Source organism: Chlorocebus sabaeus, chromosome 28, assembly GCF_047675955.1.
Source record: "Chlorocebus sabaeus isolate Y175 chromosome 28, mChlSab1.0.hap1, whole genome shotgun sequence".
In the NCBI taxonomy this organism is placed as follows: Eukaryota; Metazoa; Chordata; class Mammalia; order Primates; family Cercopithecidae; genus Chlorocebus; species Chlorocebus sabaeus.
This window is the reverse complement of record NC_132931.1, coordinates 15,527,322-15,553,170: the sequence shown is the minus strand read 5'-3', so window position 1 is coordinate 15,553,170 and position 25,849 is coordinate 15,527,322. Positions and strand designations below refer to the sequence as shown.

The window sequence follows — 25,849 nt, the reverse complement described above, 5'->3', positions numbered from 1 at the left end:
ACACCACCACACCTGGTTTTTGTATTTTCAGTAGAGACAGGGTTTCACCATGTTGGCCAGGCTGGTCTTGAACTCCTGACCTCAGGTGATCTGCCCACCTTGGCCTCCCACAGTGCTGGGATTACAGGCGTAAGCCACTGCACCCAGCCAATTTTCTCTGTTTTTGTTTTCTGAGACAGAATTTCACTGTCACCCAGGCTAGCATGCAGTGCCACAACCTTGGCTCACTGCAGCCTCCACCTCCTGGGTTCAAGCGATTCTCCTGCCCCAGTCTCCTGAGTAGCTGGGATTTTGCAGGCGCCCACCACCACGTCCAGCTAATTTTTGTATTTTTAGTAGAGACAGAATTTCGTCATGTTGCTCAGGCTGGTCTCGAACTACTGGCCGCAAGTGATCCGCCTACCTTGGCCTCCCAAAGTGCCGGGATTACAAGTGTGAGCTACTGTGCCCAGCCCCAGGTTAAATTTCATCCCTGCAAGGTAAGCTCCATCTTTTAATGCTCCATGTTTGCAGTTTCCATCTCTCACTTCAGGCTAGGAGAGCCAGTGACATAGTTCCTGATCTTTGCTTCCTCCTGCAGTCCGTTAAGGGAGGACTCCAAGCAGACACCCTTCCCTTTTCAGTAGGAAAAAGATCCCTGAGGGCTGTTTTGTACCTGAGGGAAGAAATGTGACCCAAAGCAAATAGACCGGAAGCAGGCTGGGCGCAGTGGCTCACGCCTGTAATCCCAACACTTTGGGAGGCCGAGGCGGGTGGATCACCTGAGGTCGGGAGTTCGAGACCAGCCTGGCCAACATGGCGAAACCCTGTCTCTACTAAAAATACAAAAATTAGCCGGGGGTGATGGTGGGCGCCTGTAATCCCAGCTACTTGGGAGGCTGACGCAGGAGAATCGCTTGAACCTGGGAGGCAGAGGTTGCAGTGAACTGAGATCACACCACTGCACTCCAGCCTGTGTGACAGAGTGCAACCCTGTTTAAAAAAAAGAAAAAAAAAAGAAAAAGAAAGGTGGGGCACGGTGGCTCACGCCTGTAATCCCAGCACTTTGGGAAGACGAGGTGGGCGGATCACAAGGTCAGGAGATCGACACCACGGTGAAACCCCGTCTCTACTAAAAATATTTTAAAAATTAGCCAGGCGTGGTGGCGGGCGCCTGTAGTCCCAGCTACTCGGGAGGCTGAGGCAGGAGAATGGCGTGACCCCGCGAGGTAGAGCTTGCAGCGAGCTGAGATTGCGCCACTGCACTCCAGCCTGAGTGACAGAGTGAGACTCCGCCTCAAAAAAAAAAAAAAAAAAAAAAAAAGGTCGGGAGTGCTCTATGCCCGCTGACCTCAGCTGCCTGGCTTAGCTGGGGACATGGGTGTCCAAGCTGTTTCCATCAAAAGAAATGACTAAAAACTACCACGACCATAAGAGATTGGGAAGCAGGCCAGGTGCAGTGGGTTAGGCCTGTAACCCCAGCACTTTGGGAGGCCACGGTGGGCAGATAGCTTGAGGTCAAGTGTTCAAAGTCAGCCTGGGCAACCTAGCAAGACACTATCTCTGTAAAAAAAAAAAAAAATACAAAAAATTAGCAGGGCGTTGTGGTGCGCACTTGTAGTCCCAGCTACTCGGGAGGCTGAGGCGCCAGAATCGATTGAACCCGGGAGGCGGAGCTTGCAGTGAACCAAAATCCCGCCACTGTACTCCAACCTGGGCGACAGAGCGAGACTCCGTCTCAAAAAAAAAAAAAAAAAAAAAAAAAAAAAAAAAAAAAAAGAATTGGGAAGGAAATGCCTGCAGTTGGAAACAACATTTATGAAGCTGTTAAAAATACATTCCATAAAGTCTACATGACTGTTTAGAAAAATTTATTTGAACATATGAAAGGAAAATTTAGACACCCCCAATAAAACTGAGAAGTTCCTTTCCGAGGTGAGGGGAATTCCTGACAGCTTCCCTGAGCAGCGCTGCACACAAGCTTGTGGTCACTACGCAGCCTGGGCTCAGCTCACGGGGCTGCGGAAAGAGCCCACTTTTTCTGGCGGGGACACATCGTCTTCACAAGGAAAGAGGCCAGACACATGGGCCTGCACCTGTGGTTCCTCCCGTCACACTCCTCGCCACACAGGCTGTGTCTGAAATGTGCTGAGAACAGAGGCTCCCAGGTCCGGCATGTTTTAAAAACGCCCGCAGCAGGCTCTCAGCAGAGGCTGGACTCTTCCCTTCACCATCCAATCTGGATGTCGAAGAATGCGACCGGGTGGGAAGCACCTGGACTCCGTGACACCCAGACGGTTCTGCCGGCGGGGAGGGGCCACCCGGCCACTTCCCCGAGGTTCTCTTCTGGGGGACCGGCCACCCCTTCCTTCTCGGAAGGCTTCGTCCAGCAAGGGCACAGAAGGCACACGCGGGCCGGCCTAGCGGATGGGCCTGAAGGGAAACGTCACGCCCGAGATGAAGGTGTGCCCGGGGTGCGTGGGCAGGGCGGGGTGGGCGGCGGGGTGGGCTGGGACGGCCCCATAGCCCAGCGGGGGCGTGTGGATGTGGGGGTAGAACCCTGGGGGGAGCGCGGCGTGAGGCGACTGCTGCACGGGACCCGAGATCACCAGCTGGAGGAGGCTGCGAACACAAGGAGAAGCGTCAGGGCGGGCGGACTCCGGGGACTCCGCAGGTGCGCACGGCTGGCTGACCCCGAACCCCGCACCCCGCCGGGGAGAGGCACCGACACAGGCACGGACCACCCGGAGGTTCAGGCTGTGGACGCGGAGCAGCAGTGGCAAAGCCAGGACCCCACAGGCGAGGATGCGTGGGAGCGGGCTCTGCACGGGGCCTACGGCCCACGGAGCTCCGGCCACAGCAGTCCCGGGCGCACAGCCCACACAGGCGGCCTCCATGTCAGCCTTTGCAGCTCTCTGCTGCGCTGGGACACACAGGACAGCCGGCCACAGTCTCCTCAGAGCCGTGAATGACCGCGCCCTACCTGAATTCCAAGTAGAAGCCCCAGGAAGCTGGCCTTGCAAATGACTCCGAAATTCGGAGTCCTGAAATCCAGAAGGAGTCCAGTGCGGACCCCCCCGCCCGGTGACGGCCCAGGCCTGCATCCAGGACCTCCGGGACCCGCCCACCTCCCGCCCCGCCCCGCCCCGCGCAGCTTCAGCTTCAGACCCTCCCACCCCACCCAGCACCCAGCACCGGGGCTCTGAGAATAGCTGCACGCACGCTCTCCCCATCCGCCACCGCGCTCCCACCAAGGCCCCCGAGCCCCAGAGGCCTGGACCTCCCATCCTGGTGGTATAGCACACCACGGCCGCCACTTCCTGGAATCCTCCTCCCCGCAAACTCAACCTGGCTTTCCAACGCGGGTTCCCTTCCCAGACTCTCGAGTTTCTCACGGCCCTTGCCTTCTAACCACACCCTCCCCAGGATTATCCCCCAACTCCCCAAAACTCCCTGGCTTGGCTCATCACCCCCAGCTCCCCCAGTCCAGGCGAGGCCTGCCCCGTCCTGTGTCAGCCGGAAAGGACCAACTCCCCATGGGTTCTCCCCAATCAGAACCTCTCTTGGCCGGGTCTGGTGGCTCACGCCTATAATCCCAGCACTTTTGGAGGCCGACTGCTTGAGGCCAGGAGTTCAAGACCAGACAGAATACAGTGAGACCCCCATCTCTACAGAAAATAAACTAAAAATTAGCTGGGCGTGGTGGTGCACACCCTTAGTCCCAGCCACTCAGGAGGCTGAGGCAGGAGGATTGCTTGAGTTCAGGAGTTCAAGGCTGCAGTGAGCCATGAGCCATGATTGTGCCACTGCACTCCAGCCTGGGAGACAGAGCGAGACCCTGTCTCAAACAAACAAAAAAAGGCCCGCTGGGGCCCTCCCAGCTTCAGGTCCCAGGCCTCCTCCCTACCCTGCCTTCCCCTTGCTTCCCCGTTGGAAGCTTCTGCTGCAGACAGACGGGCTCTGCTCACCCATCTCCTGACCTGCCCCAGGATCTCGCCCTGGCTGGGTTCCGTGTCTGCAGCACCTGTGCTGGTCTCTCCTAACACCAAGGCCTGCCTGCCAGGTTCTACTCACATCCCGTCCCTCAGCCAAGGCTCTCTGTCCCTGCACGTTGTCCTAACTGGGTCCCACAGCAGCCCGTTTTCCCAGCCATTTCACCCTTCCGACAGCCCTGCCTGCTCTCCTTCTACTCCCCTGTGCTCTGTCAAGGGGCTGGTCTGTCACAGACTGAACCCCCAAGCGCCGCAGTACAAAGGCTTGGACCCAGGGCCCCCAGGAGGGGCTCAGGCAGTAAACAGAAGGTATGTGGAGGGCTGGTGCATTTAGTGCCCAAAGCGCTTCTGAGCCCCTTTTCTTTCTGTTACTACTACTAAATAACTCTGGGTAAGTAATTTAGCAAGAGATTAACGAACCCAAGGAGGAGGTACTGCAGAGGCCAAATTGTGGTCATGTGATGATTTGAACATGTACACACCCTGCCAGAGATAGAAAGCACTTCAAGAAGTTTCCAGTCTATTTGGAAAGACGATGAACACAGAGACTGTCAGAAATCTAAGAAGTAGGCCAGGCATGGTGGCTCACACCTGTAATCCCAGCACTTTGGGATGCCGAGGCAGGCAGATCACCTAAGGTCAGGAGTTCGAGACCAGCCTGGCCAACATGGCGAAAACCCGTCTCTACTAAAAATACAAAAATTAGCTGGGTGTGGTGGTGGGTGTCTGTAATCCCAGCTATCCGGGAGGCTGAGGCAGGAGAATCGCTTGAACCCGGGAGGTGGAGGTTGCAGTGAGCTGAGATCATACCACTGCACTCTAGCCTGGGTGACAGAGCAAGGCTGTGTCTTGGGAAAAAAAAAAAAAAAGGGAAAGAAATCTAAGAGGTATTCCAGGCAACCCCCTGTCCTTCCCCAATAGCCATGCCTGGCCTGCCCCTGGGAGGTCAGGGCTCCCCAGATCTGTGTCAGGAGAGGCAGCCATCAGCTAGCTCCTCGGAAGGAATGGAGTCAGAGGCTCCAGAACAGGACCAGCAGGGGACTGCTGAGAAGTTCCAGGGGGGCTCTAAGGTTGACCCCGAGTTAAAAGACTCGGACAATACAAAGGATTTGTATCCTGCTGTCTTTTAAATTCCCTGAAGAAAACACTAAAATGTTAAATAAAAGTGGTGGACAAAGAAGGGAACTATCACAAAGGGATTCCTGCAGGAGGGGAAAGGTGCCAGCTGATACCAGCAATGCCCTCCGATGCTGTGGAAACTTCTAGAACCCAGACCAAAAAAAGGAAAAAGAGGCCAGGTACAGTGGCTCACGCCTGTAATCCCAGCACTTTGGGAGGCTGAGACAGGGAGATCACTTGAGGTCAGGAGTTCCAGACCAGCCTGGCCAACATGGCGAAACCCCGTCTCTACTAAAAATACAAAAATGAGGCATGGTGACGGGCACCTGTAGTCCCAGCTACGCAGGAGGTTGTGGCAGGAGAATCACTTGAATCCAGGACACAGAGGTTGCAGTGAGCCAAGATCACACCACTGCACTCTAGCCTGGGCGACACAATGAGACTCTGTCTCAAAAAAAAAAAAAAAAAAAAAAAGAAAGAAAGAAAGAAAAGGAAAAAGAGGAGAGGAAGAGTGTGGGCCCCTGGGAGAGGTGGCCCTGTGATCTCTCTCTGTTGCTGTTATGACACCTCAGGCAGGACAGTCTCATCCCAGAGACTGTTCCCTTCTGCCCCCTCAGGCTTTGTACCCACCCAGACAGCTGCCCCAGCTCCTTCCTTGTAGAACCTGGCAGAGTAAGTGTGGCACGGATGGGAGTCCCCAACCCTCACACAAAGATGCAGTTCCTCTGCAGGGTGTGGACCAGCATCCGGCTGAACCCCGGACTCGAGTTATACATGTCTGTCTCAGCCTGCGAGCGCTACCCAGTGCTCTGCCGCCGGACCTGACAGAGCCAGCGGGCCAGGCCAACGCTACATGTATCCCCAGGGCTGCCGAGCCGTGTGCTGCCCCTCTGTCCACACTGCTTGCCAACACCTGCCCCTGGAAGCCTGCTTCTCCTTGCTAAAGACCAGTGTGAGGGCTCCGAAGGAAGAATATGACTAACCCCACCAAGCTCACTTTGTCATTTCTATTAACCCTGTCCATGTGCACAGGAGTTCTGCTTTCCACCATCCACACTGCCTCCCCAGCAGTCAGTTACTATTTTTGGCAGATGCATTATGTTCCATCCTCCTGATGTATCACAACTCATTTACTTAAGTATCACCACGCTGTAGGACCGGTTATTTCCAGTTCTTTGCTAGTTAGTAACTGCATCTGTACGAAACATTTTTTGTGCATACAAAAATCAGTCTGCTGTGGTGGTACACACCTGTAGTCCCAGCTACTTGGAAGCCTGAGGTGGGAGGATGGCTTGAGCCCAGGACGCAGAGGCTTGCAGTGAGCCAAGATCATGCCACTGCACGCCAGCCTCTGCAACAAAGCAAGACTCTGTCTCAAAAAGAAAAAAAAAGCAGCTGACACTTTAGGACTAGATATTCACTACAGGCCATGTACTAGTTTAAGCGCGTTCTGTGTTTTCACATTTTTTTTCTTTTAAGAGACAGGGTCTTGCTCTGTTGCCCAGGTAGTATGGTGGTGATCACAGCTCAGTGCAACCTCAAACTCCTGGGCTCAAACAATCCTCGTCTCTGCCACTCCAATAGCTGGGATTACAAATGCATGCCACCATATTTGGCCAATTTTTTTTTTTTTGAGATGGAGGTTTGCTCTTATTGCCCAGGCTGGAGTGCAATGGTACAGTCTCGACTTACTGCAACCTCTGCTTCCTGGGTTTAAGCAATTGTCCTGCCTCAGCCTCCCAAGTAGCTGGAATTACAGGCACCTGCCACCTGGCTAACTTTTGTGTTTTTAGTAGAGATAGGGTTTCACCACGTTGGCCAAGCTGGTCTCAAATTCCTGACCTCAGGTGCTGTGGTCTCCAAACTTGGCCTCCCAAAGTGCTGTGATTACAGCTGTGAGCCACCGTGCCCAGCCTTTTTGTTTTTTTTTGAGTCTGGCTCTGTCACCCAGGTTGGAGTGCAGTAGCACCATCTCAGCTCACTGCAATCTCCACCTCCTAGGTTCAAGTGATTCTCCAGCCTCAGCCTCCCAAGTAGCTGGGATTACAGGTGTACACCACCATACCTGGCTAATTTTGTATTTTTAGTAGAGATGAGGTTTCACCATGTTGGCCAGGCTGGTCTCAAACTCCTGACCACAAGTGATCCACCTGCCTCGTTCTCCCAAAGTGCTGGGATTACAGGTGTGAGCCACCACATCTGGCCTTTTTATTTTTATTTTTTAGACAGAGTTTCACTCTATTGCCCAAGCTGGAGTGCAGTGTCACGCTCTTAGCTCACTGCAACCTCTACCTCCCGGGTTCAAGCGATTCTCCCGCCTCAGCCTCCCGAGTAGCTGGGATTACAGATGCAAACCACCACGCCAGGCTAATTTTTGTATTTTAAGTAGAGACGGGGTTTCACCACATTGGCCAGGCTGGTCTCGAACTCCTGACCTCAGGTGATCCGCCCTCCTCAGCTTCCCAAAGTGCTGGGATTACAGGTATGAGCCACCATGCCCAGGCCTTGGCCTGTTTTTACTCATTTACTCCTCACAAAAATCTTACAGTGAGAAGCTGGGGGAGGCAAGAGGAACCTGAGGCAGGCCCCATGGTTTTCTTGATGTTACAGATGAGGACTTCAGGCAGAAGGCAGGGAAGCTGCCCAAGGACATGTGGACTTTTGGAAGTGGCAAGGCCCGGATTCTCTCCAGATTCTGACCACAGTTCCCACTTTTCACCTGACGACTGCATTTGCAGAGGTCTCCACGTGGCAAGGCGTAGGATGAGAAATTCACAAACACCACTGCGTCTCATCCTCACTACCACCCTGTGAGTCAGGGAACAGTATCACCCCTATTTTACAAGGCGGTAAGCTGAGGTACAGAGACAGGTCAAGAGACTTCCCAAGCATCACAGTCGATCCCAGACAGGGCCATGCTCAGAACCCAGGTTCGTGCGGCCTGATGGCCAAGTGCTGGCAGAGTGCTCTAGGCTGTGGCTCAGCCAGACTTCCCAAATGGTTGTGCAGTTCACAGTGTCACCAACAGAGGGCCCCCTGCGCCACACCCACCACTCAACAACTCAACAGGTGCACGCTCACTAGGGACTGGCCTCTTTCACGGACTTCCAGCATGATGACCGTTTTTCAGGTTTACTTTCTACTTGAGTTCTGTTCACGGGCGTTATCTGATCGTATCCACGCCCCACTTCTCATCATGTCCTTACCGGGCTCTCCCCAAAGAACCCAGGACAAAGGGGTTCGCCCTGTCTTGCCTCCCTCCACCCTGCCCCAGCAAGCTGGCCCAGGTAGGAGTCTTGAGGATACTTACTTATTATGGGGTAGCCTGGAGCACAAGGTTCTCAGGTCATCTGCAATTAAGGACATATAAGATTAAGGAACATACTGGAGATAACATGGGGAAATACACATTGGTATTCTTTGTAACGATGCTAGCAAGACAGCAAGAGTGCCTCATACTACATTTCCCTAGCATCATTTAGAAACTGAGTTCTAGCCGGGCACCGTGGCTCATGCCTGTAATCCCAGCACTTTGGGAGGCCGAGGCAGGTGGATCACCCGAGGTCAGGAGTTTGAGAACAGCCTGACCAACATGGTGAAATCCCATCTCTACTAAAAAATAAAAATTAGCCAGGAGTGGTGGTGGGCACCTGTAATCCCAGCTACTCAGGAGGCTGAGGCAGGAGAATTGCTTGAACCTGGGAGAGGGAGAGTGCAGTGAGCTGAGATCACACCACTACACTCCAGACTGGGTGACACAGTGAGATCCCGTCTCAAGAAAAAAAAAAAAAAGAAAAAAAAGAAGAATCTGAGTTCTCCTTGTATTCAATTTTTGCTTTAAAAAATCCATCCCCTGGCCGGTCACAGTGGCTCATGTCTGTAATCCCAGCACTTTGGGAGGCCGAGGCGGGCAGATCACTTGAGGTCAGAAGTTTGAGACCAGCCTGACCAACATGGAGGAACCCCGTCTCTACTAAAAATACAAAATTAGCCGGGTGTGGTGGTGCATGCCTGTAATCCCAGCAACCTGGGAGGCTGAGGCAGGGGAATTGCTGGAACTCGGGAGGGGGAGGTTGCAGTGAGGCGAGATCGTGGCACCGCACTATAGCCTGGGTGACAGAGTGAGACCCCATCTCAGAAAAATAAATAAATAAATAAATAGAATCTGAATTCTCCTAGTCTTCAATTTTTGCTTTAAAAAACCCATCCCCTAGGCCGGGCGCGGTGGCTCAAGCCTGTAATCCCAGCACTTTGGGAGGCCGAGACGGGTGGATCACGAGGTCAGGAGATCGAGACCATCCTGGCTAACACGGTGAAACCCTGTCTCTACTAAAAAATACAAAAAAATAGCCGGGCGAGATGGCGGGCGCCTATAGTCCCAGCTACTCGGGAGGCTGAGGCAGGAGAATGGCATGGACCCGGGAGGCGGAGCTTGCAGTGAGCTGAGATCCGGCCACTGTACTCCAGCCTGGGAGACAGTGAGACTCCGTCTCAAAAAAAAAAAACAAAAAAAACAAAAACAACAACAAAAAAAACCCCATCCCCAAACAAAAGATGGCACTTAGGAAAGGAGGCAGCCCTGCTGGCAATTTGTCAGATGGCTGGAAAAAGCCCAGAGGCTGGGCTCTCCCTGGGCAATCAGGCACCCAAGGCAATCTAAGAGCAGCAGTAAGATGGGAAACCCACGGCCATCCCCTGGCACCACAGGCAACCTTTTGAGTGAGGTAGTTGCTAAAACGCAAACCCAAGCATGTCATTAGCACCATATCATTCTCCAGGGAGAGTCCAAGGACTGAAATGCAGGAGAATGAAGGAACCTCAGAACAGGCCATGAGGCTGGCAAAGTGGCTCCTGCCTGTAATGTTAGCACTTTGGGAGGCCTAGGCAGGAGGATCGCTTGAGCCCAGGAGTTTGAGACCAGCCTGAGCAACATAGCGAGACTTCATTTTTACAAAAAATTTAAAAATTAGCCGGTGTGGTGATACGCACCTGTAGTCTTAGCTACTCAGGAGGCTGAGGTGGGAGGATCTAAAGCGCTCGTCTTCAAAACAAACAAAGACCAAAAAACCCACAGGCAGTGGGAATGTTGTCTGTTATCAACAGAGAAGTGGTCACATGAGTGTAACTATTAGTCAAAACTCATCAGATCCTGCCCTTAACCCACGTCATTGTATTGTGTATAAATTATGCCTCAAGGCCAGATGCAGTGGCTCACACCTGTAATCCCAGCACTTTGGGAGGCTGAGGTGGGAGGATACTTGAGGTCAGGAGTTTGAGACCATCCTGGCCAACATGGTAAAACCCCGTCTCTACTAAAAATACAAAAATTAGGCAGACGTGCTGGCACATACCTCTAATCCCAGCTACTTGGGAGGCTGAGGCAGTAGAATCAATAGAACCCGGGAGGCAGAGGTTGTAGTGAGCCAAGATCGTGCCACTGCACTCCAGCCTGGGCAAAGAAGTGAGACTCCATCTCAAAAAAAAAAAAATATGCCTCAATAAAAAAGGACAATGAAAGGTGCAGAGGCTCATGCCTGTAATCCTAGCACTTTGGGAGGCTGAGGCGGGAGGATCACTTGAGCCCGAGTTTGAAACCAGCCTGGACAAGAAAGATGGTGAGACCTTGACTCTACACATTTTTTTTTTTTTTTTTGAGATGCAGTCTCGCTCTGTAGCCCAGTCTGGAGTGCAGTGGCGCGATCTCGGCTCACTGCAAGCTCCGCCTCCTGGGTTCATGCCATTCTCCTGCCTCAGACTCCCAAGTAGGTGGGACTACAGGCACCCGCCACCACGCCTAGCTAATTTTTTTTTTTTTTGTATTTTCAGTAGAGATGGAGTTTCACTGTGTTAGCCAGGATGGTCTTGATCTCCTGACCTCGTGATCTGCCCGCCTCGGCCTCCCAAAGTGTTGGGATTACAGGTGTGACCCACCGCACCCAGCCCAAAAATTTTTTTAAAAATTAGCTGGGTGTGGTGGTACACACTTGTAGTCCCAGCTACTCTGTGGCTGAGGCAGGAGGATCGCTTGAGCCCAGGAGTTGCAGACTGTGGTGAGCTATGATCGTGCCACTGCACTCCAGCTTGGGCAACAGAGCGAGTGTCCCCATCTCATAAAAATAAAAAAAGAGAAATGGAAATAAAAAAGGACACAGAAAAAGAAAAAGGGGGCCGGGCACGGTGGCTCACGCCTGTAATCCCAGCACTTTGGATGGCCAAGGTGGGTGGATCACAAGGCCAAGAGTTCAAGACCATCCTGGCCAACATAGTGCAACTGTCTGTACTAAAAATACAAACATTAGCCAGCTGTGGTGGCGCATGCCTGTAGTCCCAGCTATTCAGGAGACTGAGGCAGAATAATTGCTTAAACCCAGGAGATGGAGGTTGCAATGAGCCGAGATGGCACCACTGCACTCCAGCCTAGACAATAGTGGGGGACTCCATCGCAATAAATAAATAAATAAAAATAAGATAAAATAGGCTGGGTGCAGTGGCTTAAGCCTGTAATCCCAGCACTTTGGGAGGCCGAGATGGGTGGATCACAAGGTCAGGAGATCGAGACCATCCTGGCTAACACGGTGAAACCCCGTCTTTACTAAAAAAAAAAAAAATACAAAAAATTAGCCGGGCGAGGTGGCGGGCACCTGTAATCCCAGCTACTCGGGAGGCTGAGGCAGGAGAATGGCATAAACCCGGGAGGCGGAGCTTGCAGTGAGCTGAGATCCGGCCACTGCACTCCAGCCTGGGCGACAGGGCGAGACTCTGTCTCAAAAAAAAAAAAAAAAAAAAAAAAAAAAAGATAAAGTAAAAAAGAAAACGGGTTCCTCGAAAGGAAAGCTATCTAGGCTCTCGAGGAGTCCCCAGTCCTGGGTGACACTCAGACCTCCCATCTGTGGGATGTTAGGAACCTGATGGGTAAGCAGGGAGGGTGGAGTGCAGGGGGCGCGGCTGGGGTACCTTCCTCCCCTGTGTTCACTAGGAGGAAAAGAAGTCCTAAATGAAGCAAAAACAGTGTCTGTCCAGGAGCCCCTCTTTCCTTCTGCAGGGCGGTGGTGTCCCTGCACCAGGAGGCCTGGGCCAGGGAGGCACCCACCTCTCGTGCACAGCAGAGCTCCTGAGGCCATGGCCACCTGCAGAGCCTGCGCCAGCCGGTCCAGCGAGAGCTCGATCTCCTGGGAGGCGTTGAGGGGGTTCAGTTCATCCGCCAACCTGTTGATCTCCTCCACCAGCGGGACCATGTGGTCGAAGAGGACCAGCCCCAGGCGCCCGTACAGATTCTTCTCGGTCAGGTGCAGCTGCAGCGTCATGAGGACCTGCAGGACGCTGAGGTGGAGTTTCGAGTACAACAGGTGGGAGTCTCTGTCCATCCCCACGCCCGGGTCCTTCGTGACCTTGTTGCTGACATGGCCATTGGATAAGGGGGGCTTCTTTCTCCTTTTGTAAGCCAGGGGGGCCTTCACGCACCAGCGGATCAATCCAACGAGCGGGGTGAGCTCTAAGAATCCTATTGGCAGATTGGCCGCAATCGGAGTATTTAAAAAAGTGATGAGAATCAACCTTGGGTCCTCAAAAATCCAGGTGACAATCATTTCAAGCAAGTCCATAGGTGGGATGAGGTCATCTGCAAATAAAGACCATTAGGTCAGGAGCGCTCTTGGCCTTGAGGACAGGGAGCGAGGGAGCATGACCCCAGGGCCCACGGCACTGCCTGCCTGATGGTCCGGATCACGCCTCCTGGCTTAGTTACCTTCTGTCTCCTTTCCTAGGACGTCCACTCCAGGGGGACTGGGACTCTCATCTCAGTCACTGTCACATCCCAGGGCCCAGTCACATCAGTGGAGCAAGGGAGAGGCTGCAGAAATACCTAAGTCTACAATTCCCTGGAACTCCACCATGCTTTGGAGAAATGTCCTCCTGCGTGCTAATTTAGATAAAATTCCACGCTTTTTCTATCCCACACTGCCACACGTCACCCCTTCCCTCCTGAGTATGTGTCCTCCCTGTGCTCAGTGTCTCCTGTATGGGGCAGTGACAGCAATGGTGGCCTTCAGGGACCAGCTCAGAATCCCATCAGTCATCTGGCAGCTGCCAAGGGCTGCCCCAACCCCAAACCTGGAACCCTCATCTAAGCAACCCTAGGAGGTATGATCCCTGAGACCTGGCAGGCTCTGTGGCCTCGACAGAGAAGAACAGATGGTGACACTTAGTCTGGGCTTCCTATGAGCCCAGCACAGGTCTCAACGCTCTACACAGACGAACGCGTCTAACTTGGCACAGGTCTCAACGCTTTACACAGACAAACTCGTCTAACCTGGCACAGGTCTCAACACTCTACACAGACAAACGCGTCTAACCAGCACAGACGAACGCATCTAACCCAGCACAGGTCTCAACGCTCTACACAGACAAACACGTCTAACCAGCACAGATGAACACATCTAACCCAGCACAGGTCTCAACGCTCTACACAGACAAACTCGTCTAACCTGGAACAGGTCTCAACACCCTACACAGACGAACACGTCTAACCCGGCACAGGTCTCAACGGTCTACACAGACAAACATGTCTAACCTGGCACAGGTCTCAACGCTCTACACAGACGAACGCATCTAACCCAGCACAGGTCTCAACGCTCTACACACATGAACGCATCTAACCCAGCACAGGTCTCAACGCTCTACACACATGAACGCATCTAACCCAGCACAGGTCTCAATGCTCTACGCAGACGAACGCATCTAACCCAGCACAGGTCTCAACGCTCTACACACATGAACGCATCTAACCCAGCACAGGTCTCAACGCTCTACGCAGACGAACGCATCTAACCCAGCACAGGTCTCAACGCTCTACACACATGAACGCATCTAACCCAGCACAGGTCTCAACGCTCTACACAGACGAACACGTCTAACCCAGCACAGGTCTCAACGCTCTACACAGACGAACACGTCTAACCCAGCACAGGTCTCAACGCTCTACACAGACGAACGCGTCTAACCCAGCACAGGTCTCAACGCTCTACGCAGACGAACGCATCTAACCCAGCACAGGTCTCAATGCTCTACGCAGACGAACGCATCTAACCCAGCACAGGTCTCAACGCTCTACACACATGAACGCATCTAACCCAGCACAGGTCTCAACGCTTTACACAGACAAACTCGTCTAACCTGGAACAGGTCTCAACACCCTACACAGACGAACGCATCTAACCCAGCACAGGTCTCAACACCCTACACAGACGAACGCATCTAACCCAGCACAGGTCTCAACGCTCTACACACATGAACGCGCCTCACCCGACACAGGTCTGAACGCTTTACACAGACGAATGCATTTAATCCTCCCTCTACCCCAGCGGTTAGTCTCATACAAAGGACAAGGAAACTGAGGCACAGTCATGTCAAGTGATTTCCACAGGATTCATTGAAAGTATGTGGCCCAGGCTCACACCTGCAATCCCAGCACTTTGGGAGGCCAAAGTGGGACGATCACTTGAGTTCAAGAGTTCAAAACCAGCCCTGGAAACACAGTGAGACCCAATCTCTACAAAAATTCTTTTTTTTTTTTTTTTTTTTTGAGGCGGAGTCTCGCTCTGCCGCCCAAGCTGGAGTGCAGTGGCCAGATCTCAGCTCACTACAAGCTCCGCCTCCCGGGTTCCCACCATTCTCCTGCCTCAGCCTCCCGAGTAGCTGGGACTACAGGCGCCCGCCACCTCGCCCGGCTAGTTTTTTGTATCTTTTAGTAGAGACGGGGTTTCACCGTGTTAGCCAGGATGGTCTCAATCTCCTGACCTCGTGATCCGCCCGTCTCGGCCTCCCAAAGTGCTGGGATTACAGGCTTGAGCCACCGCGCCCGGCCAAAAATTCTTAAAAATTAGCCAGGAGTGGCCGGGTGCAGTGGCTCAGGCCCGTAATCCCAGCACTTTGGGAGGAAGAGGCGGGGGGATCACGAGGTCAGGAGGTCGAGGCCATCGTGGCTAACACGGTGAAACCCTGTCTCTACTAAAAATACAAAAAAATTAGCCAGGCGTGGTGGCAGGTGCCTGTAGTCCCAGCTACTCAGGAGGCTGAGGCAGGAGAATGGCGTGAACTTGCGAGGTGGAGGTTGCAGTGAGCCGAGATCACGCCACTGCACTCCAGCCTGGGTGATAGAGCTAGACTCCGTCTTAAAAAATATATATATATATATAGCAGGAAGTGGTGGTGCACACCTATATTCCCAGCTATTCAGGAGGCTGAGGTAGGAGGATCATTGAGCCTGGGAGGTCAAGGTTGCAGTCAGCTGTTGTTGTCCCACTGTACAACAGCCTGAGCAACACAGTGAGATCCTGTCTCAGGAAAACACACACACACACACACACACAAAAGCGTATGGCCCAGATCTGACCTCAGCAGCCTGGCTTTTAATCGGGAGGCTGTACTGCACATGTGGGGCTTGGTGTGCAATGCCCTTAGGCTGGCTGTGTTCACAGGAGTGGGTCCTCAGCCCCCTCTCTCTGGGGCTGTGCCCACCATCTGAGATGATTCCTGCCAACTGTTGGAGTATGAACAGCCCTGCCCACCTACTGTGGTGAGACAATGGCTACAGCGGGGAGCAGCTGCTGTCCTGTGCGCCACCTTTTTTTTTTTTTTGAGACAGAGTCTCACTCTTGTCGCCCAGGCTGCAGTGATCTTGGCTCACTGTAACCTCTGCCTCCCGGGTTGAAGCAATTCTCCTGCCTCAGCATCCTGAGTAGCTGGGACTATAGGCGCCTGCCACCACACTGGCTAATTTTTGTATTTTTAGTAGAGATGGGATTTCACCATGTTGACCAGGCTGGTCTCGAACTCCTGACTGCAGTGATCCACCCACCTAGGCCTCCCAAAGTGCTGGGATTACAGGAGTGAGCCACTGCGACTGGCCATGTGTGCTGCCTCTTGATTCCACAGAGATGTTTCTGTCTGGGCAACGCCAGGGTCATATCCACCTCTCCAGTGTATCCCTGCCCCCTCAGATCTGAGCTGACGCATCTCCAACAGCCTGTAGGTAATGCGTGTGTGTGTGCACACACACTTGTGCAGGTGTGCCCTCAGCATACACGTTGGCGTGTGCACTTCGTCAGTCCTCAGTCTTTAGGATCCCAGTTAGGGTCTCTAGAGTTCCGCGTTCTCAGCACCATTCGTGAAAGGGGGGATATTATTATGTGGGTATCTTCCTTTTTGTGCTTTGAAGACACAGCCTCCCCAAGAATGCTCTCCTGTTACCAGAAGTGCCCGAGATCAGCTTCAATCACCATTCGGATGGTGACTTCCAGGGCCACCGCTGTGTGGCAGTGACTTGAGAAATCATCAACAACTCAATGGACTTGCTGGCTTAAGAGAAAAACACTGTGTTTCAGATCTGCTCTGCTGTGTCAGTGGCATTCCCTGAATATTCTTTCCTGTTCCATATGCTAACTCATCCCTTCCCAATGGCAAAGCCAATTTCTGTACTCATTGGCCTGGAATAACCAATGACATAAAAGGTAGGTCGGGTGCGGTAGCTAATGCCTGTAATCCCAGCACTTTGGGAGGCTGAGGCAGGGAGATCACTTGAGGTCAGGAGTTCCAGACCAGCCTGGCCAACAGGGTGAAACCCTGACTCCACTAAAAATACAAAAATTAGCCAGGCATGGTGGTGCACACCTGTAGCCCAAGCTACTCAGGAGGCTGAGGCAGGAGACTCGCTTAAACCTGGGAAGTGGAGGTTGCAGTGAGGGGAGATCACACCACTGCACTCCAGCCTAGGTGACAGAGTGAGACTCCACCTCAAAAAAAAAAAACAAAAACAAAAAGGCAACTATGATACCATAGCTGGGTTCAGTGAAATCTTTCCTATTGGAAGATGAAAGGCCTGAATACTGCTCCCAGATGTTAACAGCTCTTAGGAAGCCTTTGGAGGAGAGAGCTAGGGGAAACCCCACTGCAGCGGTGTGGCCCTGCTCTCCACGACCTGCCTCCCATTCCACAGGCAAACTGCTAGGAAAAGGAGAGTATAAAATTAGCATCTGCGGGCCAGGCGCGGTGGCTCAAGCCTGTAATCCCAGCACTTTGGGAGGCCGAGACGGGCGGATCACGAGGTCAGGAGATCGAGACTATCCTGGCTAATACGGTGAAACCCCGTCTCTACTAAAAAGGTACAAAAAAAACTAGCCGGGCGAGGTGGCAGGTGCCTGTAGTCCCAGCTACTCGGGAGGCTGAGGCAGGAGAATGGCGTGAAACCGGGAGGCGGAGCTTGCAGTGAGCTGAGATCCGGCCACTGCACTCCAGCCTGGGTGACAGAGCGAGACTCCGTCTCAAAAAAAAAAAAAAAAAAAAAAAAAAAAAAAATTAGCATCTGCGGCTGGGCGCAGTGGCTCACGCCTGTAATCCCAGCACTTTGTGAGGCCGAGGGGGGCAGATCACGAGGTCGGGAGATTGAGACCATCCTGGCTAACACTGAAACCAAAAATACAAAAAAGTAGCCGGGTGAGAGGCTGAGGCAGGAGAATCGCTTGAACCCGGGAGGTGGAGCTTGCAGTGTGTCGAGATGGCACCACTGCACTCCAGCCTGGGCGACAGAGCAAGACTCCATCTCAAAAAACAAAAACAAAAAAACCAAAAAAAAAAAGAAATTAGCATATGAATATGGCATGCACTTACATGTTCACAATATTTCCACACAAACTTTCTCAAGAGAGTTAAAAAGTCTAACAACAGGAAAAAAGGTGGCCGGGCACAGTGGCTCACACCTGTAATCTCAGTACTTTGGGAGGCCGAGCTGGGTGAATCACCTGAGGTCAGGAGTTCAAGACCAACCTCACCAACGTGGTGAAACACCGTCTCTACTAAAAATACAAAAAGTAGGCAGGTGTGGTGGCGCACACCTATAACCCCAGCTACTCGGGAGGCTGAGGCAGGAGAATCACTAGAACCCAGGAGGCAGAGGTTGCGGTAAGCCAAGATCATGCCACTGCACTCCAGTCTGAGCAACAAAGTGAGATTCTGTCTCACAAAAAAAAAAAAAAGGGTGACAGATAAAAGAAGGCTCAGCTGGGCGTGGTGGCTCACGCCTGTAATCCCAGCACTTTGGGAGGCTGAGGCAGGTGGATCACGAGGTCAGGAGTTCGAGACCAGCCTGGCCAATATGGTGAAACTTCATCTCTACTCAAATTACAAAAATTAGCTGGGCGTGGTGGCGTACGCCTATAGTCCCAGCTACTCAGGAGGCTGAGATAGGAGAACTGCTTGAACCAGGACCCGGGAGGTGGAGGTTGCGTGAGCCGAGATCACCCCATTGCACTCCAGCCTAGGCAACAAGAGTGAAACTCTGTCTCAAAAAAAAAAAAAGAAAAAAAAAAGGTCAGCAGGCTGGTGGGAGACCAATACTGGACTGAATAAAAATGAGAGATGCCATTGAAGGCTTTCAAACTGCTAGTTTGGCTATCAACCCAGGAAGAGAGAGAGACTATTTGTCAGCCTTGTGAGCAGCAACAGCCAAGGGCAGAGAAGGATGAACCGAAAACAGCAGCAGAAAAGCAGGTTTTGTCAGCCAGGCCTGGTGGTGTGTGTCTACAGTCCCAGCGACCTGGGAGGCTGTGGTGGGAGGATCACTTGAGCCCAGGAGTTTTGAGGCTACAATGAGCTATGACTGCACCACCATATTACAGCAGCCTGCGCAACAGAGCAAGATTCTCTATCCAAAAAAGTAAAATAAAGAAAGTAGGGGGAAGATAAAAAATCAAGTCATATGTCCCGGCAGTGGGTCACATCTCACCAGACAGCAGACCCTCGCTTTCTGGGCTGCCTGCCCCTTGGACCACTGCACCTCAGGCAAATGGGGATCACTAAGAATAGTTCCCCCTTAGCAAATTGCATACGTCCAGGTGGCCCACATCTTTAGTTTTTAGCCTAAATTAAAAACACACATTTCAGGCCGGGTGCAATGGCTCACATCTGTAATGCCAACACTTTAGGAGGCCGAGGTGGGAGGATTGTTCGAGTCCAGGAGTTCAAAACCACCCTGGGCAACATGGTGAAACTCTATCTCTACAAAAAAATATAAAAAATTAGCCAGGCATGGTGGTGCAAACCTATGGTCCCGACTACTCAGAAGGCTGAGGGAGGAGAATTGCTTGAGCTCGGGGTTCAAGACCAGCCTGGACAACATGGCGAAACCCCGTCTCTACAAAAAATGCAAAAATTAGCTAGGCGTGGTGGCATGCAGCTGTAGTCCCAACTACTCGGGAGGCTGAGTGCGGGGGAAGAACACTTGAGCCTTGGGGGCAGAGACTGCAGTGGGCTGGGATCACACCTCTGCACTCCAACCAGGGTGACAGAGTGAAACCGTCTCAAAAAATAAAAACTAAAACTCAGCTGGGCATGGTGGCACATGCCTGTAATCCCAGCAGTTTGGGAGGCCAAAGTGGGTAGATCACTTGAGGTCAGGGGTTTGAGATCGGCCTGGAACACAGTAAAACCCTCTCTCTACCAAAAACACACAAAAAAATCAGCTGTGAGTGGTGGCGCATGCTGGCTGTAGTCCTAGCTACTCAGGAGGCTGAGGCAGGAGAACTGCTTGAACCCGGGAGGGGGAGGGTGCAGGGAGCAGAGATCATGCCACTGCACTCCAGCCTGGGCAACTGGCTCCATCTCAAAAAATAATAAAAATAAAAATATACATTTAAGAGACAAAATGGCCAAAGCATTCACTGGACACTTCACCTGGGTATTCAGCGGAAAAAAAACTAGCCATTGATGGAAGTCTCTTTCATAGAAATAACCTGTTTCAAGTTTACCTGACGACAGATCATACAGCGCGGTAACGGAGGTGATGAACTGGCAGCAGAATCTCGGGCTGGCACTGAATATCTGCTTCAGTGTCTGAATGGATCCCGGCACCAAACAGCAGTAGTCATCCACGAGGGCCTTGGCTAACCTCACACAGTAGACCACGGGCGTCCGCTGGAAAGAAGCCACACAGTCCACATAACTACAGATGTCGTGAGTAGACCAGCAACTATGCACACACGGTGAATACCATCAGAACTGGCAGAACCACTTCCAAGATGAAAAAAAGATGTTGATGGGGCAGGGTGTGGTGGCTCGCGTCTGTAATCCCAGCACTTTGAGAGGCCGAGGCAGGTGGATCACCTGAGGTCAGGAGTTCAAGACCAGCCCGACCAACATGGTGAAACCCCGTCTCTACTAAGAATACGAAAATTAGCCAGGCGTGGTGGGGCACGCCTGCAATCCCAGCTACTTGGGAGGCTGAGGCAGGAGAATCACTTGAACCTGGGAGGCAGAGGTTGCGGTGAGCCAAGATCGTACCACTGCACTCCAGCTTGGGCAATAAGAGCAAAACTTTGTCTCAAAAGAAAAAAAAAAGTTAAAGGCTTACACTGAAGCAGTGGTGGGCAATCTAAAGCCCACTGACCAGGCTGGGCATGGTGGCTCATGCCTGTCATCCCAACACTTTGGGAGGCCAAGGTGGGAGGATCACTTCAGCCCAGGAGTTCCAGACGAGCCTGGGTAACAGCAAGAACCCATCTCTATAAAAAATAGAAAAAATGGACCAGGTGCGGTGGCTCACGCCTGTAATCCCAGCACTTTGGGAGGTCAAGGTGGGCAGATCATGAGGTCAGGAGATCGAGACCATCCTGGTGAACACGGTGAAACCCCGTCTCTACTAAAAATAACACACACACACAAAAATTAGCCAGGCGTGGTAGCAGACGCCTGTAGTCTCAGCTACTCGGGAGGCTGGGGCAGGAGAATGGCGTGAACCCGGGGGACAGAGCTTGCAGTGAGCAGAGATCGCACTACTGCACTCCAGCCTGGGTGACAGAGTGAGACTCCAAATAAAAAAAAAAAATTGAAAAAATTAGGCGGGTGTGGTGGCACACACCTGTAGTCCCAGCTACTCGGGAGGCCAAGGCAGGAGGATGGCTTGAACCTGGGAAGGTTGAGGCTGCAGTGAGCCCTGTGGTCACACCACTGCACTCCAGCATAAGCAACAGAGCAAGATCATCTCCAAAAAAAAAAAAAAAACAAACCAAAAAAAAAAAAAAAAACACCTGACTGGGTACAGTGGCTCACGCCTGTAATCCCAGCATTTTGGGAGGACGAGGCAGGCGGACCATGAAGTCAGGAGATCGAGACCATCCTGGCTAACACGGTGAAACTTCATCTCTATTAAAAATGCAAAAAAATTAGCCAGGCACCACTGATGGTGGGCGCCTGTAGTCCCAGCTACTTGGGAGGCTGAGGCAGAATAGCGTGAACCCGGGAGGCGGAGCTTGCGGTGAGCCGAGATCACGCCACTGCACTCCAGTCTGGGCGGCAAAGCAACACTCTCTCAAAAAACAAAACAAAACAAAAAAACCATCCCACAGACCAAATTTGTCCCACCACCCGTTTCTATAAACAATATTTCACTGAGACGTGACCATGCTTATTTGTTTGCCTACTGTTTAAAGCTGTTCTTGCACTAGAAGGACAGAGTAGCTGTGAAAGAGACTACAGGACCTGCAAAGCCTAAGACAGTTCACTATCTCGCCCTTTACATACAACATCTGCCAGCTCTTGTTTTACAGTTTACTTAGGAAACATCATTTCTGCCTTCAGGTGAGGAAATGACAACTTTTGTAACCCTACAGGATCCCAGGTGAGATGCCACAGGTAAAAATTAGCTGCTATCACATTGAAGAGATTCAGGAAAGTCTGTGAACTGTCACATGATGAAAAGGTTTGTTTACAGCAGTACTTGCTGAATTTCTCTCAAAATCCTGTTCGTAGGCCGGGCACAGTGGCTCATGCCTATAATCCCGGCACTTTGGGAGGCTGAGGCAGGAGGATCGCTTGACCTCAGGAGTTCATGACCAGTCTGGGCAACACGGTGAAACCGTCTCTACAAAAAATACAAAAACTAGCCAGGCATAGTGATGTGTGCCTGTGGTCCCAGCTACATGGTGGGCTGAGGTAGGAGGATCACTTGAGCCCAGGAGGCAGAGGTTGTAGTGAGCTAAGATTGCATCACTGCACTCCACCCTGGGGGACAGACTGAAACCTTCTCACAAAAAAAAAAAGAAAAGGAAAAAAAAAAAAAAAAAAAGAAACGAGAAAGAAAAAGAAAAAAAACACGCCCTAATTAAAAAAAAATTTTTTTTTTGAGACTGAGTCTTACTCTGTCACCCAGGCTGGAGTGTAGTGACGTGATCTCAGCTCACAGCAACCTCCACCTCCCATGTTCACGATTCTCCTGCCTCAGCCTCCCAAGTAGCTGGGACCACAGGCGTGTGCCACCACGCCTGGCTAATTTCTGTTTTTTCAGTAGAGACAGGGTTTCACCATGGTGCCCAGGCTAGTCTCAAACTCCTGACCTCAAGTGATCTGACCCCTCCTCAGCCTCCCAAAGTGCTGGGATTACAGGTGTGAACCACTAAGCATGGCCTAAAAGAATAATTTAAACAAACAAACAAAAATTCCAGAAATCCAATTCAATGAGAATTCCAAACAGCAAACTCCTCAATTCCTCTTCAGAGACTCTTAGGGTCAGACCCCCTTTTTTTTTTTTTTTTTTTTTTGAGACAGAGTCTTGCTCTGTCATCCAGGCTGGAGTGCAATGGCACCATCTCAGCTCACTGCAACCTCTGCCTCCTGAGTTCATGCGATTCTCGTGCCTCAGCCTCCTGAGTAGCTGGGGTTACAGGAACGTACCATCATGCCAGGCTAATTTTTCATTTTTAGTAGAGACACGATTTCACCATGTTGGTCAGGCTGGTCTTGAACCCCTGACCTCAAGTGATTTGCCCACCTCAGCTTTCCAAAGTGCTGGGATTACAGGCATGAGCCACTGCACCCGGCCGAGGGTCTGTCTTGAGCAGTACCTGAAGCCAGGAGGCGGCACACTCCAACACCGGGATTCGACACACAGCCACCGCCATGGAGACCAGTTTTCCCAACAAGCTCATCCGGCTGTCATCGGCTTTGTTCCCTTGAGGGCTGAAAAGGGATGAAAAAATAATCTGCCGAACAGAGTCCTTGGTTTGCTCCTGGAAATAATTGCACATGATTTCAAGAAGTTGAAGCTCCTGAAGTGAATTCAGTCTCTGCAAAAGAAATCCAGGAAAAGCGTTAAGAAATGTGGCTGTAACGTACTTATTAACTCGTACGTTAAAAAAACAGGAAATAGACTGGGCGCGGTGGCTCACGCCTGTAATCCCAGCACTTTGGGAGGCCGAGGCGGACCAATCACAACGTCAAGAGTTCGACACCAGCCTGGCCAACGTGGTGAAACCCCGTCTCTACTAAAAATACAAAACTTGGTCGGGCATGGTGGGTGTGCGCCTATAATCCCAGCTACTCAGGAGGCTTAGGGAGGAGACTCGCTTGAACCCGGGAGGTGGAGGTTGCAGTGAGCCGAGATCGTACCACTGCACTCCAGCCGGGTGACAGAATGAAATTCCGCCTCCAAAAAAAATAAAAGGAAAACAGGAAAAAAGTTTTTTACCCCGTAGAACTTTTCGCCCTTCGTAAAGCTCAGATGTCAGGGAGATCTTTGCTGTTACTCTTAGAAAAAAGTCATATAGGCCAGGCGTTGTGGCTCACACCTATAATTCCAACACTTTAGAGGCCAAGGAGAGAGAATCTTGAGCCCAGGAGTTTGAGATCAGCCTGAGTAACACAGGGAGGCCCCAGCTCTACAAAACATCCAAAAATTAGCTGGGCATGGTGGTGGTGCATGCCTGTAGTCCCAGCTACTGAGAAGGATAAGGCGGGAGGATTACTTGAGCCCAGGAGTTCAAGGTTGTAGTGAGCTGTGGTTGCACCACTGCACTCCAGCCTGGGCAACACAGTGAGACCTTGTCTCACCACAAAAAAAAAAAAAAAAAAAAAGAGAGAGAGAGGAAAAAAAAGAAAAAGATGTAAGAGGAAAACTATACAGATCATTATACATCCTCCTGGAGGGCTCAGGACGAGCCTTTCGGTAACAGCCCAACAGACTTCTAGAGAGCGGGCAGTCCCCAGTTTGTCCCTTTAACACCAAGACTCGGCTGTCACACGCCCCGCAGACTGGACAGGCAGCTGAGCAACACTGCAGGACCCGGAGAGGGGTTTGCGGGCTGCTGCAGGAGCGAGGCCAAGCGCGAGCCCGGGGCTCCTGGGCGTGGGGCGCCCGCGGCTTGACACAGCCCTGCATCGCTGGGGAAAAGGCCCGCCCGCCTGCCTGCGGCGCCCGGGCACCCGACCGTCTCGGGCCGCACCTTAGGCTGCGCGCTGCGCTCCTTGGGCACTTGGAACACGAACTCCTCCAGCAGCTCCACGGGGCCCTTATCCACGATGGGCAGCGGCGCGCTCTGCAGCTGGCTGCTGAAGTAGATGTCCAGGTGGTACAACACCTCCTTGGCGGCGCTCAGCGCGTCGCGGCGCAGCAGCGAGTGGCGGATGTCGCTCATGGTGCGGCCGCCGCGGCCCCGCGCCGAGCGCGTCTCACTTCCGCCCGGGGCCCGGGGCTGAGCCGCTGCCCGTGGAAACAAAGAGGCGCGACACGGGCCTGGGCTGCGGCACCCGCCCGCTTGCCCGCCTGCCGCAGCCTGCTCTCTGCCTGCTCAGGGTGCCATCGCCGCTGCCGCCGGCCAGCGGCCGCCCGAAGGTCCGACTGCGGCGCCGCCAGGAGCCGCGGGAGCCGCCGCCGCGCAGCCGAACGGCGGCCGAATGCCGGGCACGGAGACGGCGGCCCGCAGGGGCCAAGCGCAGGCCTCGGCCCAGGGGCGCTCTCGGGAGGGCGCCCCCTGGCGGCGCGCGCGGTGAGGGGCGTGCCGCGGTCCCAGGTGGACCCCGCCCCAGGCCCCGCCCCCAGAGCCCGCCCAACCGCCAGTGCTGGCCCGCTCTGTCCTTGCCCAGGCCCCCGCGCCGACTCTGCGTTGCGTTCAGAGCCGCCGCTGGTTGATTTCACCGTGCTTTCCACCAGCAAGGATGCGGGGTGGTGCCGGGCTTTGGCTTGGGCCAGCGGACTTGGGTTCCCTGGCCGCCCCAGCTACCCGTCTTCACGTTTCCATCAGTTCTTAGCTGGGGAGCTACAGGGGAAGATGGCTGGAAGGACCCCTGCCCCTGATTCCCATTTCCCCGCCTCTCTGGCTGCGGGCTCCTTGGCCTAGCAGGGTGCAGAACACCTGCCACCTGCACTTGAGAGCCCTCCCACTCCAAAGACCTTCCGCACCAAGACCTCATTTCTGGCAGTCATCTCTCCTCTGAAATAGGTTGCAGTTCACTTTCACAATATTTAAACTAGTCAGAAAGGGCTTGAATGTGGACAGAGGAGGGCAGGCCGGAGGCCTCGCATGCAGGAATGTGCCTGGTGTACAAGCCCATACTGGCCAGAAGGCAGGCCTGGGTGAGGACACTGTTGTTGAGATGAAAATCCCTGGGTGAGAGAGGAGAATAGATGGGGGCATAAAAGAAAGCACAGCCAGGCACAACGTGCAGGCGCCAAGTGGAGACCCTCCTGCATATCCGGCAGGCCAGAGACGCGGCTGCAAGCCCCTCCTGTCCACATGCCCAGAGTTTAGAGACACCAAGGTCTCAGCGCCACCTGGAATCTCTGAGAAGTCCCCTCTTGATTCCCTTGACACCAAGACTTCAGAGATGCCCGGTTTCAAAAGAAGATAAGCAAGGGGATTCCTCAGTCAACACCCATTTTCCCCTCTCTCCCTTGCCCACTGGTAGTGATTTGTAAGCACAGTAGAAATCAAAACAAA

The 25,849-nt window shown here is 52.8% G+C and overlaps 1 protein-coding gene across 1 annotated transcript; it reads right to left on the bottom strand.

Annotated features, from left to right (window-relative positions):
- Window positions 1-1,833: 1,833 nt before the first annotated feature.
- Window positions 1,834-24,837, bottom strand: INTS15 (integrator complex subunit 15). Its single transcript, XM_037995462.2, has 6 exons — window positions 24,356-24,837; window positions 22,979-23,200; window positions 19,889-20,054; window positions 12,181-12,708; window positions 8,401-8,440; window positions 1,834-2,601 (listed from the first exon to the last, which is right to left on the bottom strand). The coding sequence occupies exons 1-6, from the start codon at window positions 24,545-24,547 to the stop codon at window positions 2,400-2,402; spliced, it is 1,350 nt and encodes a 449-aa protein (XP_037851390.1). The 5' UTR covers window positions 24,548-24,837; the 3' UTR covers window positions 1,834-2,399.
- Window positions 24,838-25,849: the final 1,012 nt, after the last annotated feature.